This window comes from Tachysurus vachellii, chromosome 15, assembly GCF_030014155.1.
Source record: "Tachysurus vachellii isolate PV-2020 chromosome 15, HZAU_Pvac_v1, whole genome shotgun sequence".
In the NCBI taxonomy this organism is placed as follows: domain Eukaryota; kingdom Metazoa; phylum Chordata; class Actinopteri; order Siluriformes; family Bagridae; genus Tachysurus; species Tachysurus vachellii.
This window is the reverse complement of record NC_083474.1, coordinates 1,872,403-1,888,968: the sequence shown is the minus strand read 5'-3', so window position 1 is coordinate 1,888,968 and position 16,566 is coordinate 1,872,403. Positions and strand designations below refer to the sequence as shown.

General features: G+C 40.2%; 2 protein-coding genes across 2 annotated transcripts; both read right to left on the bottom strand.

Annotated features, from left to right (window-relative positions):
- Positions 1-337: 337 nt before the first annotated feature.
- On the bottom strand, positions 338-12,913 carry grik1b (glutamate receptor, ionotropic, kainate 1b). The gene is made up of 15 exons (XM_060887927.1): positions 12,746-12,913; positions 8,196-8,363; positions 7,851-8,108; positions 6,775-6,956; positions 6,600-6,653; positions 6,202-6,375; positions 5,781-5,924; positions 5,040-5,147; positions 3,761-3,871; positions 2,603-2,806; positions 2,139-2,362; positions 1,934-2,052; positions 1,519-1,736; positions 1,199-1,424; positions 338-815 (listed from the first exon to the last, which is right to left on the bottom strand). Exons 1-15 carry the CDS (start codon positions 12,834-12,836, stop codon positions 526-528), a joined length of 2,571 nt encoding a protein of 856 aa, XP_060743910.1. The 5' UTR covers positions 12,837-12,913; the 3' UTR covers positions 338-525.
- A 1,166-nt stretch (positions 12,914-14,079) lies between these two features.
- LOC132858471 (claudin-8-like) lies at positions 14,080-16,515 on the bottom strand. Its single transcript, XM_060888835.1, has one exon. It carries the CDS (start codon positions 16,120-16,122, stop codon positions 15,067-15,069), a length of 1,056 nt encoding a protein of 351 aa, XP_060744818.1. The 5' UTR covers positions 16,123-16,515; the 3' UTR covers positions 14,080-15,066.
- Between the last annotated feature and the right edge of the window lie 51 nt (positions 16,516-16,566).

Here is a 16,566-nt window from a genome sequence, read left to right as displayed (position 1 = left end):
GCACAAACTTTCAGTGAATTTCAGGGCATTCTATTGTTCATCGAACTGTCAAACAGTTGCACTTTGCTCAATGATACCACAAAAAAAAAAAAAAATACAAATAAAGATTAAGTCTTTAGTTCCAGAGTTTCCCCAACTCACGACTGCACTCGGTCGGGTCATTATTTTCAACATATTTCCAGTATTCAGGACTACTGATTGAATCCCAAATGGCTCCCTGGATTACACAGGGTGTAGAAGTTATTATATCAAACCCTATATATATATATATATATATATATATATATATATATATATATATAATATATATATATATTCCACTTGAAAAGTTAAAGAGTTGGACAAAACGGACGTACAGGAATGTAGCCATTATGAAAATAACAAATACTTTCTATGTTTGTTGCACTGAAGTATGTCACGAACAATTCCCTTTGACTGAGAGTCTTTTTTTCCATTCTAAAGTTCCAAAGGTTCCTAACGTACCATCGCAATGCAGGGTTGTGATGATATATTCATCCGTCACGGTCAATACTTGTTGTGCCACTCACACTGACCGACACCCGCCTCCTCCACATCAAGATTCCTGCGTGATTTGTAAACGAACTCAGCAATAGCCACAAACACGGATAGCACAAGCCCAGCGGCGAGGACTATGAAGATACCGCCGATGTTCTCGACACCGAGAGCGCTCGCTTCTTTGCTGTCCTCCTCCGGACAGCCGTTTCCTCGCCACCACTTTTCCTTCATCATGTGTAGCTTTCCTTCCTCCTGCAGTTGCAGAATAGCAATCGTCACTTTATCACGGTACGGGGAACCTGTGGGGAAAAAAACAAGCATTGTTTTGGTAAACTACTGAAGTTTAATATACTGAAAAACCATGGTGGCAGGAAAGTGGTGGCTCAGTTTGGTTGAGTCTTTGAGAGCTACTGTTTGGAAGAAATTCTAACACGATGCTGTACACATGAGCAAGACCCTTAATCCTCAACTGCACAATTATCTCCTGACTGTATCGTATCTGACACTAGTGAGATCTTTAATGAGATGTCCATTAAAACCCATTACTACAGGAAGAAATGTATGACCTGGTTAGAGTTTTTTTGGTGACAAATAAGTGAAGAAACCCTAAACAGATGACTCTATATTCAATCACTAAGTTCCCATTAACCAGACAGTTCCTCCTGCCAGTTCCTCCTCTTACCAATTGGGGTTCCCACTCCATAGCCCTTGGAGTCAATAAGGCCTCCTATCTGTGTGAGGTTACAGTTGCGCTGGCTGATGTACTCGATGCTGGTGGACTCCATCAGAAGTGCATAGTCTGTTGTTAGAACACGCTGGATTCCCTCACGGTTGTTTTTCACCAGAGCGGTGTTCTTACGGCTGCTCATGAAGGCCCACATCTTCTCATATGTTGAGATCTTAGATTTCTGGGGAACAAGGGAAAGAAAGTGTTTGTTTCAAGTGCGTCATGCAAAATATAGAGCTCTAGGAGGAGAACAAACACCTGCTCTGTCTTCCCACCTTGAAGAAAGTCATGGTGGAACCGTCCCTCACAGCTCCATACTCAATTTTGGTTTGTTTGGCAAGATCGTCAGCGGAGTCGATGGGCGAGTCCATGCGCTCCACTGTGAGAAATGCAGCGAGATTTGCTGTATACGACGAAATGATTATGAGTGTGAAAAACCACCAGATGCCCCCAACAATCCTAGTGGACAAAGCTTTAGGCATCAGCTCTGAACCTGTCGAAGCAAAAAAAATGATGACACTAGATATAGTAAGTTGATTCTATACAGCATTCACCTGGTGGTAATTGTAGCATAATGCTGAATTCGCAAATATTCAGAGACTTGAGTGCAATCAATGAGATGAAAAGAATTCTCGACGGTCTTGCATGTCCAATGCTTGAAATAGTTTAATTTTAAAAAGAAAGCCTTACCTTGCTGCATTAGAGCTCCAACACCAAACCACACGCTGTTGATTAGCGTAAAGTTGTTCTCCACAACATCCGAGTCAGGGTTGCAGGGGTGAGGATTGTACCATTCATAAGGTGTAAACCTACACACACATAGACGGTTGTCTTACTATGCGTCTGAGACCAGATCTCAGCTAAACACTGATAAAGTCTGAGTTTAAAGTCTTACCTGGCGATGACAAAAAGTACACAGCTGACTCCCAGGCAGGCGAGAAGAACGTACATCCAGATATCAGGAGAAAGGGGGTTCAGGAAGGAGAAGACACCTGGGTTTGTGCCATTGGGTTTGTGATACAGGATGGAGATTCCCAGGGTCATGAAGGGTTTGGAAAAATCAATCACCTTCTCTCTGACATAGGTAATGGTGAGTGGAGCCACAGCTAAATCCGCCACCTGCAGAAGAAAAAAACATCATTGTAAGCAGATTTTTGGAAACATTGTAGGTTTGTCCTTCATTAACTGAAGTTTTGGTATATATCCTGAAGAAGTGCAACAAGACATCATCAAATATCATTAGCTCTTAACAAACTGTTTGCAAACCTAAAACAAAACGAATACAACTAGCAAACAATTCCTGTTTCCTTCTATTTTTATACTCACTCTATTACTATGTATGAATTACGTTGAACATACGTGATCAATGAGCTCTCGAACCATGCCATTCCACTCCCCCTTATCATTCTGGGCACCGTATTTTCCATCCGAGACAAGTTTGACCTCATAGGAAAATCCCAGGATGTTGGACAGCTCTTTCAGCAGGTCTAGGCAGTAACCCTCGAAGCGGTCATTCCCATACAGTGGTTTGTCAGATTTCTTGTACATCACATATGGGTTTTCCTACAACAAATTGAACCAGGGCAATTATGTCTTTGGCTGTTCCAACAATTCTGTCCTTGCCATAAAGGACAGAATTGTAAAAGTAAAAGAAGGAATTTAGAGCCTAAATTCTCAAATTGTTGTTTATTTTTCTTGTTTTCTGCTCTTGTATTCTGACATTACAATTGTTTGTACTATTGTTTACTCCGTTTTCGCTCTTGCAATTTTTCGCTCTTGTTTTAAGTGTTTCTTATTTCTTTCATACTTTCCTATCTCGTTGCCTCTAGTTCTTATGAGGTGCACTTCAACTGCATTAAAAACCCAAAAATCAGAGGCAGTTTTAATTTCCTAGCCACATTTTGCCTGGGGCACAGTATGCCTGGGGTTGTCTTAAGGTGCAGACAACCTGCTTTAAAAAACCACCACAAAGACACATTATCAGGTGTAATTAATGTAATGTAATGCAATGTAATTAAGCTATCTGGAAAATATATGGAAGTTCCTGGAAGTTCTACCATTCTCAGGAAAGGGTATAATTGGGCTCCTCATTAGCTGCATTTCTGCTTAAAAAAAAAGAAAAAACATTATCAGGTGGTCAATAGATCCATAGAATTAGTTCTTGCTACAGAGCAGATTCTGTTTTCTGGAGCAGGTACAACTGGGACCCTCATAAGGGGTATTACTACAACTTTTAAGGGAACAAGGAATTTTAACAAGGAGTTAAAGAACATGATTGCGGTTGTCACTAACAAGGTTGCGGTTGTCACTTCAGTCTATCAAATACATATGGATTACAACTATTTCAAGAATGATCTTCCTTTAGGATTACAAGCTCCTTAAGATCTATTTATATGTATTGTGTCCCTGATGGTGCCTCCCCAGTAACACCTAATAACCATCATAGCTAGAATAAGCAGTTCTTAGAATAACATATAGCTGGTATGTATCTTAAAACAGTCTTCTGGCAGTCTTTACCAGAATAGTTGTGACGATCAGAGTCCGGTTGGTCATGGAGTCTGAAATGTTACCCGTCTTGTCTTTGTTGTCTGTCAGGTTAAGACCTGTGTTAGAGTTCCACACCCCAATCTGATAAAAGGTAAATCATAAAGAATTACGTTATCACAATGTCGATAACAATGCAAAATATTAGTAAACACACAACAATAATGGAAAGAAATGAGGGAAATAAAATATTTCAATAAAAGCTAACCTTCCTAAATAAAAGCTAACCTTCCTAAATATAAGCTAGCCTTAATAAATAAAAGCTATTTTCCTAAATAAAAGCTAACCTTACTAAATAAAAGCTAGCCTTACTAAATAAAAGCTAGCCTTCCTAAATAAAAGCTACTTTCCTAAATAAAAGCTACTTTCCTAAATAAAAGTTAGCCTTCCTAAATAAAAGCTAGCCTTCCTAAATAAAAGCTACTTTCCTAAATAAAAGCTACTTTCCTAAATAAAAGCTATTTTCCTAAATAAAAGTTAGCCTTCCTAAATAAAAGCTAACCTTCCTAAATAAAAGCTATTTTCCTAAATAAAAGTTAGCCTTCCTAAATAAAAGCTAACCTTCCTAAATAAAAGCTATTTTCCTAAATAAAAGTTAGCCTTCCTAAATAAAAGCTAACCTTCCTAAATAAAAGCTATTTTCCTAAATAAAAGCTAGCCTTCCTAAATAAAAGCTAGCCTTCCTAAATAAAAGCTACTTTCCTAAATCAATTAATCCACAAGTAAGTTATCTGTGTATGCTACTAACATAATCTACATAATTAGCATACAAAGCTAGCTAGCTAACCCATTCACGTCCTCTTTCTTTAGACAAGTTTGATCATCTGTACCTTTACCTGTACAAAAAATGTTTGTGACAAGTTAAAAAAATATACTGCCTTTGATACATGAAATTTATCACATGGTTCCAGCTAGCTAGCTAAGTGCTAAAAGGCCACTGACACAGACAAATCTAATGTACTATTGCACAGTTCGCTAGTGTTTCTGATTAATTCAGAGTAGACAGATTTGGGAATTAAAAGCAGAAGAAAGGGTAAAGGGCAGGAGTGGAAGAAGGAAATCCATGCTTAGAAAACAAACCTTCTTCCACACTTTATGAAAGCGCCCAACATCCGACTTGTAAAAAGTCAGAGAAGAAAAAAGAAATTCTGATAAATAACCAACAACCTAATAGGAAGTCCATTAATGCAACAATGGTAAAGCAAATACAACTTAATACAATCTAATTGTGTGTGTGTGAGTGTGTATATACCTTTTCCATGCCATCTTCTTTCAGGCTGATGATGTCAAGTTCAAAATCTTTCCTCAGTCCGTCTGTCCTGTTCAGGACAATCTGTCCAGTTAATCCGCTCCACTGAGACTGACAAGGAAAGCGAGACACAATGAAAAGACTGTTGGACACAAATACATCCGATTACAGTTACTCTAGAACTGAAAACACACACACCTACTGTATACAAGGATCTTTTTAAACTGAACTGACCAAAGGCATTCTGGGAAATTTGGAGTGATTCCCGAGTGATTAAGAGATGTAGAGACACACACAGTTTTGCTCTCTTGGACTCAAGGATACAGATGTCTCTGGCATCTGGATTTGAACTTGCAATCTCTCTCTTTTCTGTAGCAAAAATGGAGATTCCCTGTTGAGACTCCCCGTGATCTTTACTAATGCAGCACCATCAAAGAGCAAACACACACAAAGGAGTGCACTAACTGCCTGTTCGGTATTCAAGGCACTTGCAATTCATTACTTTCACTTTGATCAACAGGAGATCTACCCAGAGACCAGACCAATATAAGAGCAGAGTTCTGTGGTCATTTAGGACCGGAGTATATGTGTGCTTTCGGAACAGGATTCTAGCAAAAAGTGTATCAGGATGTTTTAATCCCATGCCAGTGTGTAGCCAGTGTGACCAACCCTCCCCTTTTCCCAAGGCTTCACTATATTCCTTTTTAAGGGATTCCTTTTAATTGGACTGAAGCCATCGCTCACCTCTTTAAACGTACTCATGAAGCGCGAGCCAAAGCGCCACGGTTTGTGTCGGTGGCACTGCAGCGAGCTGACAGTGATCTGTGATGCTCGCTGAGCCGCTGCTGCCACCATGAACACGGCATCATACATCAGAGCCGCTTCAGTCTGGCAGAGAAAAAATACTCATTCATTGTTAACATCATTCATCATGAAAGGTTTGTTAAAGGTCCAAGTTCAAACTTAAACACATCCACTGTGTATGTATTTGGAAGGGTGGGTTAAGTAGAGTATCAAACACTTGTGGGTGAGCTCTTACAGAAAATTAATCAATAATGGTGTGGTGTGTTGAAGGGGAGCACTTCGAAGTTGATTGTTTTCTGATACAAGATGTGATCTGATACAATGTGCTTTACTCCACTTATACCACAGCAGTATTTCTCACCGTCATTATGCCCTCCATTATGCCGGTGTCGAGCTTCTGTGGACCCTGAACCCTCTCCATGGACCATTTCCCCAGCACCGATGCCACCTGGGGGTTATCTACATTCAGAAGGCGGAAACCTGTCATGTTTACGCCACTGTAGCGGTACGGTTCCAGATCCAGAGCATACAGATCCTACAACAGAGCACAACTTATCAGAAACATTAAAAATTTAAAGACTACATTTAGCTGAATTTTGTGAGGCAACCAAATGAGGAGGGAATCTAGATAGCTAAGTAGATGAATAGTCAATAAATGTGCAAAAAAGTGTCTACTCTTGATGATATACTGAGGATGAATCCCAAATAAGATCTTGATAGAATATATTGCGTAATCAAACCTTAGGCAACGTGACTTACCAGAGTTGTGAAGAAGAAATGGTAGTACTCAGTCATCATACCCATAGAGAGTAACTGTGGAGAAATACTGTATATATTCATATATCCTGCATACAAGTGTTCTGCATAACAGAAGCCAGAGATTTTCAGAGAATGTTACCTGAGCTGACCTCAGGAGAGTGTTGGCATCTATTACCTGTTTTAAAACCTCAGCTGTGGTCTGGTATGAGCAGTCAAAGATGACGCAAAACTCTTTACCCTTCTTCATCTCTTTGAGAAGCGGCCGAGCGTCTCTGTTCCCCACGGGCAGCTGGCGGATCTTAATCTTAATGCTGTAACGGGATGGAGCTTTGATCAGCTCCTGCAGACGAATCAGACCTTCAAAACAAATAAGCAAACCCGGTAAGGCGTTTACCTTACACAACCTTCTGTTATGTCTTCGCTTTCTTGTTCAGTTCTTCCTTGAGCTGAATAACCATATCAGCTAATTAGTGTTTTCATCAGCGTTTAGGATAGTCTGTTTGTCTCTTGTTGTTTTACAATCTTCATCAATGCATAGAAAGGCAGTATTTGCAAGCTCCTTCTGATATTCTTATTTTGGTCAAATTTGAGGTAAGAATTAAACGTCTGATTCTTATCATTGATGATCACAATTTTTTTGGTGGACAGAGATTTTGATCCAAATTGGTGAGATCTGGTAGCCTTCTACCAACTACCACATCTATTCAAACTGCTGCTTATGCTGCATCACAGGCTGTGTGACACAGTTGAAGGATGTGGTCTACTGATCGGAAGATCATCGGTTCAAATCCCAGGTCCACCAAGTTGCCACTGCAGGGCCCCTGAGCAAGGCCCTTAACCCTCAATTGTTCAAGTGTATAAACTGAAATAAAAATGAAAGTCACTCTGGAGAAGAGTGTCTGCTAAATGCTGTAAATGTAAATGTAAGGAAAACATTAACTCCCCTTCTAAGAACTCACAATTCTAACCGTCCTTTGGATTAGTAACACTATTCCTCTCACCCAAAAAGCATAATGCTCTAGGACATGGACATTCTAGGACATTTGGGGCGTTTGCCCAATCTTGTAGGCATCCATAGAAAGGTTGAACAAGTCCTGCCCAGTATCACAGAAAGTTTGATTAATCATTCTCACCTGCTGATCAATCCCATCACTAATTCAGAATTTATGCCCAATCAAATTCCTTGCAGAAAGTCTGACTGACCACTCCTCTATTCCCTTAAAAGGTTCATTTATAATATAGCTTCTATACCTGTTGCATCCTCATACACAACGGTGACACTCTTCCATTTGTAGAAGTGAACAATGTCAAGCACAACCCGGCTAATAGAGGCATAGTCTGGGTGCAGGTTGACATAGAAGCTGTCCCTGTTGTCCATAGATGGATGTTTCCAACGTGTCTGTATGTGAGGAACCTCCAGCGCATTACAGATGGACTGCACTGCACTAACTGAAGAGCTGTGGGAGGGGCCAAAGACTGCAGCCACGCCCAGTGACAGCTGATCACATGCTGAATGGAGAAGTAACAAAGAAAACAAAAGATTTAGAGTGATGTAAAAGTGCAATTAAATATTTCTGTTCCAAAGCTCAGACATACCTCTCCTTGAGGCTTCAAAACTGTCAAACATGTTGATGCGCTGGATGTCGTAGGTGAGCGTTGTGTTGGGCATTAATGTCCTGTTTCGGTTGATGCTGGTCACTGCAAATTTAAAGGCTAACTCCTCCACACTGACTGGCTCATTCTCCAGTGTCTCAAAAATACCACCTGAACACATAAACAAAGCATTACGGATAGCAACTGATAATGGATACATTACATTTGGATAATTTCAATAATAATATGTTTTTCTAAGATTCTTAGTTTAATTTATTATGAATTGTCCCATGGCAGTTTACTTCCTTTTGCTAATTCGTGATACACCAATTCCAAATCCAGCAATGTAAGTAATATCAAGGTTACTCAGCATCCAGTATTTCCTACCCTGTACCCATCCCTCAATGTCATGAAGCTGGTACAATTGTGTCATCAGCATAGAAGTGAAAGCTAAAACGCTATGTATACTATACATTTACCCAGACGTAGCATATGAAAGGAAAAACACACTTGCCCTAGAACAGACCCTTGTGTAAGACTAGCTAAGAGCCTTGTGTAAGGCTAGTTAAGAGCCTTGTGTAAGACTAGCTAAGAGCCTTGTGTAAGACTAGCTAAGAGCCTTGTGTTAGACTAGCTAAGAGCCTTGTGTAAGACTAGCTAAGAGCCTTGTGTTAGACTAGCTAAGAGCCTTGCGTTAGACTAGCTAAGAGCCTTGCGTAAGGCTAGCTAAGAGCCCTGTGTTAGACTAGCTAAGAGCCTTGCGTAAGGCTAGCTAAGAGCCCTGTGTTAGACTAGCTAAGAGCCTTGTGTTAGACTAGCTAAGAGCCTTGTGTTAGACTAACTAAGAGCTTTGTGTAAGACTAGTTAAGAGCCTTGCGTTAGACTATCTATGTCACCATTAATAATTACAAACTGATAGCAATTAGACCAGAGACACTTAAAAAACATTTTCAATTCTGAATAGAATAATAATGTGATTTAAGGTAGCAAAGGCTGCATTATACAAGCAAAGAAACACAACCCTGATCAGAGGCCATATAGAAGGTAAATTACTACTTTAACCAGTGCTGTTTAGTACTGTGGTAAGGATTAAACCCCAATTAAATAATTTCATGTATATGATTCCTATCCAATTATAAGCCCAGAGCTACAACATCTTGAACCTTAGAGATACAGGAGATGTTTGAAATTAGAAAATTATTTGAAATAATTTTAACGGATTGAATTTGATTACGAAAATATCTAGGTGTTGAATCTATTACATAAATGGATGATTTTAATATCAGTGGAATTAACTTTTGAATTGGATGAAATTAGTGTCTTTAACTCACCCAATTGGTGTAAAGTGAAGGTACTGTTCACACAATTACACATTAGGGCACAAATAGGTTTTCTGTTAGTTACGATTCGAGAAACAGTCAACGTTGTCACAATCCTATCGGTGCTGTATTGCAAATAGCCAAAGATTATTGCATTTCCTGGACCCTGGAAATCTAAAGGAACATTAATCCATATTTACCATATAACCGAGTGTCCGTTGTTTGAGAAATGCTTTAGAAAACTGCATTGGGCCACCAAACAAAAGGGAAAAAAAAAGCAGGAAGGCCTGTGATGGGACGCCGAGGTCGCTTTTTTCCTTCTCGATAGGTGAGTAATGTTGGTTTTGCTTTGTTACACAGAACTAATATATGTCTTTGTCCTTTACATGATTATGCTTGTGTGTCATTTTTGCTTGTTTGTTTATCTGCAATCGTATTGTTCTTCCCTTCAGCTATGATAAAGACACATTTCTTTCCATTAGTTGCATGGGTTATGTATGTATGTGTGGGCGGAGCTATCAATACAGGGGTGGGACCCATTTGGGTTAACTTTTATCACCACAGACACCAGAAATCACTTCTGCTTTTTATTGAGCAAGCAGAAACGAAACACTTAACAATTTCTAGAAAGCTACACACTTCCTTTTGGGAGTTTCAAAAGCTATTTCCTTTTTTCACTGTAAAGTGGATGTGACTAAACTAAATATTGCTAAATTACAAATCACTTCAGGATTGTGCACAATGATTGTTACTGTCAATGAAAAATGATAAAAATGCTGTAAAATAGTTTGTGTGTGTGTGTGTGTGTGTGTGTGTCTGTGCGTGACTGTGTGTGTTTCTGTCTGTGTCTGTGTGTGTGTATGTGTGTGTGACTGTCTGTGTGTGTGTGTGTCTGTGTGAGTGTGTGTCTGCGTCTGTGCGTGTGTGTGTGACTGTGTGTGTGTCTGTGTGTGTGCGTGTGTGTGCGTGTGTGTCTGTGTGTGTGTGAGTGTGTGCATGTGTTTCTGCGTGCACGCGTGTGTGTGTGTCTATGTGTGTGTGTGTGTGTGTGTGTGTGTGGTGTATTTGTAAAACAGTATTCATTGCCATGCGGAGGTGCATGTAAAGGACTAGAGGACAATCACTGCACTGTTTCGTCCCTGCATTCACACAGGAATCTAAAAGCCTTCCCAGAGCTACACACACGTACCTCCATACACAGTCCTGCAGTCAGTTTGAGAAACAATGACATATTTACATAAGTAATGACATCTTACACTAGTATCTGTCAGATGAGACGGCGCTGTTTAGGTTTGATATTTGTCTCCATGAATATAAATGTCCTTGGATTTTATTATTTTTCATTATTCTGATTTGTGATTTTTTTTTAAAGATTTTTTCATTGAAATTCTTTAATATAGTGGTTTTATATCACAGTACATAATGTATAACACACATAAAAAGCAGCAACATGCTACATTAGCACTAACACGGTGCTATTCCGTGATGGCTGCCTTAGATCTGATCCGTCTGGGAAATTTTATGAAAGTGGTTCAGGCTATATGTCTGAAAATGCCTCTTTGTGTATTCTTTCATTACAGACCTGCATTCAAGGGAACATGAGCATGTACAGTATTCTCCCTGTCCACTTTATAAGGAACACTCAAGAAATGATCAAATTATCCAACCATGTGGCACCAGTGTAAAGAACACTCTCATGCAGGTACAAGTCAAATCTTCAGTTGTTTTTCACCAAGCATGGACGTTGGTGCCATACTGGCTGGATTCCGTATACAGTTTGTAGGGTTTTAAACCGAACGGTCCGATAAACCGAAGGCATCCGGTAAGTGGGCGGATCTGTAGGTCTTGTTGATGAGAGAAGTCAGAGGCGAGGCTGCTTCATGCTGACACGAAGACTAAACTCTTTGCAACAGTGTTGAGCAGAAAAACATATCAGAAAGCACTACATATGAAACCTTGAGGCAGCAAAGTCAAGGTCCTGTCACCCAACAACAAGGATCTGAGGTAACGGGCACAGACTCAACTTGGAAAAATCATCAGTTGATCAGATTCCAACCCTACTTTTGTAATCAGTGTTTCATTCTCGTTAATACTCGTTATTAAGACTTTTGTTGTATTTGTACAGAGCGGGTCATAACACGACGCTGCAGCATATGGACCAGATTATATTTTCTCCCCAGATGAATGAAATAATGAAGATTATGCAAATACAGAGACGGAGATTAGGAAAGGATTTGAGTCGGATTAAAACACGGGTAGATTACGGCGTGTTTCTTAAATCTCATTGTTCTGGGTTTCGGTCTCTATAAACCGTGTTAGATTCATTGAGTCACACAGTTTGGCCTACATCAGACTAAGATTCAGGATTAGACCTTACATTTACATCTTCATTTGCCAGAGACTTTTATTTAAAGTGTGCCAGGGTCTAATTCAAGCGCTGAACTGGGAAAGTAGAAGTTTGACAATAAATCAAATGCACAGGATTTTAATTCTTTTTTTTTTTTTTTTTTTTTCTTTTATGTAGTCAGTGTGGTTGGTGTGTAAAGTTCTTTAATTCTGCACTTGAAACTTATATGAAATGGAAGTGCAAAACTGTACCAGGTTACAGTGAAGAAAAATGGTGATTTCAGTTATCCAAGAGCCAGAGTTAAGATACACAGTGAAGTTCTCTTCATGTTTAAATAGTGCATCATTTATTATATTAGCAATTCTATGCGATTCTGTGATCTGGTTTATGATGTTTACTGAAAAGATTCGAGGTGAGACGTGGCTCCAAATCAGTCCGACTCAGTCTTTTGCACACTTTTCTGTCCACCGTCATGTTCATACGTGATCATATATTTATTTATTTATTTATTTTTTTGAGGTCCCTGAAAATATTCAGGCCAACCTTTTGAGGAACTCTGTGTTTGGAGGATTTAACAGTAAAACAATTCATTCATTCATCTTCAGCATGCACTTTATCCTGTTTGCTGTCCAGGGAACTCTGGGTGCGAGGCAGAAATACATCCTGGATGTCACCACAAATTTAAATACCCAGTCACATCAAGAGGGCAATTTAGAATACCATTTTTGGGGAGGTAGGTAGAACCCACAGTAAACCCACACGCACACCGAATGAGCTTGCACGTGAATCTGCATTAGTTCTATATTAACCACAAAAATCAGGAAGAAGTTTGTGTTTGTATTAGCTGTGAAAAAGCTGTAGTAAAGTTAATCGCGCCTGATACGTACCGATGCGCAGAACGTTCTGCTGCGCGCTCGCGAGGACGCACAGCATCAGCAGCAGCGGCAACGACGAAGGAAGTCGTTTCTTTTTCGCCATGGCGCGCGCGCAACGAGCTTGCCTCAAGCATGGATAATTCTCCTCCTGATCTTTTTATTTCTTCTTTTTCTTGTTCTTCTTGCTGTTGTTCTTCTTCTTCTTGCAGTCAGTTCTTTTTTTTTTTTGCCTATCAAGCGTCTGATCCCGACTGATTCCCGTTACGCACGCGTCACGCGATAAAAAAAAGTTCACGCTCGGAGAAGCGAAGGAGAAACTAGTGTGTGTGTGTGTGTGTGTGTGTGCGTGTGTGTGTGTGTTGACCAATCGGATAAAAGAGAAGGCGGACCTTTAGTGAAACAGATGCGTGTCTGTTTTGATGGTTTCAAACATGAATAGCAACAATTTGGGAACATCTTCATCCTCAGCATCATCTGATCTGGGGATTATGCAGGGAACACTGGATGTGAGGTGGGAATACAGCCTGGATGGGTCACTAAGCCTTTGAAGTGCATCAAACTAGTTAGCTATGTTCATTAAATCAGTGTGAGCTACATTGCTGTGAACCTGGGATGAGTTTAATTCTAAACATTTTATAAGAGTGATTACGTTTTTACGTGATTATGGAACAGTATCGAGCGAAACAAAACTAAACTGAGAGACTTGTGGAAACATCACGAGATGCTGAATGAATTCACACAATCACAGCTCTTTGAGTATTTGGCGTTTCAGTGGATTAATGGGAAATAATTTTTCCTTCTTTCTTGAAGTTAATAAGACGAAAATGGTACCGTAAAGAAACATCTCAATACTTTTATATAACATACTGTACATACTGTATTATATTTGTTACAATAAAAATATTTGTATTAATGGCACGTTAGGGGGGGCACGGTGGCTTAGTGGTTAGCATGTTCGCCTCACACCTCCAGGGTTGGGGGTCGATTCCCACCTCCGCCTTGTGTGTTTGGAGTTTGCATGTTCTCCCCGTGCCTCGGGGGTTTCCTCTGGGTACTCCGGTTTCCTCCCCCGGTCCAAAGACATGCATGGTAGGTTGATTGGCATCTCTGGAAAGTGTCCGTAGTGTGTGAGTGTGTGAGTGAATGAGAGTGTGTGTAATGAATGAGAGAGAGTGTAATGGCATGTTACACCCCAGTATTTACCTGCATTCACCAGCACAATGTCTTAAAATGACAGCCAAGTAATTCCATCGAAGAAAACAAATCCAATTAACACCCTGATGAAAAATATTAGAACATTGTGAACTTCTTTTTCTAAAATTAGCAGAGACGATTACGAATAAAAATGTTAAGAAGTGTCATTTATTAATGAAGCAACAATTAGAAAACGTGACATTCTGTACTCTCATTATGGTTTTATGACATTATCAAGTATCGTGTGTGTGTCAGAGGTGGGAGTAAGTCACACATGTGTAAGTCTCAAGTCAAAGTCAAGTCAAGTATTTTTTAACATTTGTCAAATTTGCGACTTAAGTCTGACTCGAGTCAAGTCGAGTCCCCCATCTCTGAGTCATTTAACTCAAGTCCGAGTCAAGTCTCAAGTCATGAATGTCAAGTAAAAGTCAAGTCGAGTCTTTTTTTAATATTTGTCAAGCAAGTCTCAAGTCTCAAATTTGTGACTTAAGTCCGACTCGAGTCAAGTCATATGACTCGAGTCCCCATCTCTGGTGTGTGTAGAAATAAGCATCGGAGTGCATAGTAAAAAAAAGAAAATGCGCTGGATCAAGTGCTATTTTATAAGTTTCTCATTGTAATTATACAAAGATAAAAATACTGTTGTCTTTTTTTCTTTCTTACTTTTGTTACACAGTTCACATTTGTTTTTATCCCTGACTGTTTTTACTGAAGGAGACGCAGGAACGTTTACTGCCTCCGTTAAAAAAAAATAATAAAACATCATGGATAGAAAATAAATATAGACTGAAAAAAGAAACAGTTGCTTAGTTGTGCTTGTTGTTATTATCACTCTAATTGCAGCAAATTAAACTATAGATGCTATATTGATGATCTCCGTCTCTGACACCTCTGTTCTAACCTCTGGACGATCATTTCTCTGAAAAAATCGCAGCTTCTCCTTGACACTGTGTACGAGAATCTTTCCTTATGTAAAGACTGATGTCAATTTTGGACTAAAGTCAAAGACTCTTTAAATGCTCCAGAGATCGATTCAGTGATTTATTTTTTATTAGTGTTTGATAGCTAATGAATTTAAAGTCTTAGTGGTAAATTTTAAAGAATTATGTTCACAGAATTAGTTTATTTAAGCTTTGTGTTCAAATATAGACTCCTGAGCTTGAGTGTGTACTGGAGGGCTGAGGTGATCCGGTATTCTTCTGTTTGTACATCGTAGGAAAAGGGACAGTGGGCTGTACAACAGTGCCAAAGTTCCCATCATACCCTGCAGCAGGAGGTGTGGAACGAAGACTCGGGTGAGTAGAGAACGTGCCAGAATTGAGGGGGTTTATCGGTATGGAGATTCTCCTTGAGTCATGCGAGCTGTGCAGAGATGGATGATGCTGAACAGGCATGATGTTAGCAGGATAAACTACAGGAACATTGTAGAGTTGTGTTTGTCCACTAGGGGGTGTTGCAAGGACGTTGTACACCAATGGAGATGGCTGCTGAGAAGAAAAGCTGTGATGATTCAGGAGCAGAGGCTGATGGGAAAATGAGCTGATTGAGCTTGGGGTTGGATTGGGGTATTGGAAATGTGTTGTCTTTAATCTATAAGGTGCATAAACAGGCTGATTGTTGTTTGATTGGTAGCTCCGGCATGCAAGGAAGACAACACCAGAGGCGCAGAGGATGAATGCAGTGACCCAGCCAATGTAAAGAGCTTCACCAAGTTCCCTGCGTTGAGCATCGAGTAACAGCGGGTTATAAAAGTCCTGGATGATGGTATGAGCTGTCCAGGATACAGGAATGAGGACACAAATGGCAGCCATGATCTCCATTGAGCCAGCGACTACGATAATCAGAGATTTAACCCTTGTATGGTCAGGAAAACAGGAAATGCAGTGCAAGCCTGGCAGAGATGCCACCAGTGCCAGAAAGCTCAACACAACCGAGCAGCACATCAGACCTCGAGCAGCCTGGAGTTCGGGAGGTAGGTAGAGCACTGAGTCGTACACTTTGCACTGCATGCGTATGTTGGCCTGGCGGTAACAGTTCATCCATAAACCTTCCCAGCGTGTCTCCATGACGATGATGTTCTCCTGTATGAACGCGGTCACCTTCCACATGGGGAGACCCGTGACGGTTGATGCCCCAATCAGACCCACAACACCCAGGCAAAAGCCTATGAGCTCACACACACTCTCAACCATCATTTACACACACTTTCACCTGAGCAGTATCAAAAGACCACAGTATCCAGAAACCAGGGTCACTTAAGGTCCAGTACAGTTCCTGATTAGCAGGCTATAAACTCCCACAGGTGCTGACCAAAGTTTCTCCAGAAAATATTATAAGGCAAGTTCTGGAGTGTAAATTATAGTCAAGTAATCGATTACCTGAGTGGTTCAAAATCCAGTATGTTCCAGTTCTTGCTTTTGGAACAACTTTCACGAGAAAGACTTATCCCGCCTGAGGAGACACCAGAAGATGTCACTCTTCAACGGCACCTTCCTGTTGGTTCCGAACAAGTTGGTGTGCCTCTGGATTCGTGTGCGCCCCACATTAAAAAGTCATCTTCATACCCAGTACAGCTGAATGGAGCATGATGAATGCAGAGTTTGCTCTCTCTCTATTACTCTCTCTCTCTGTTATGGGAA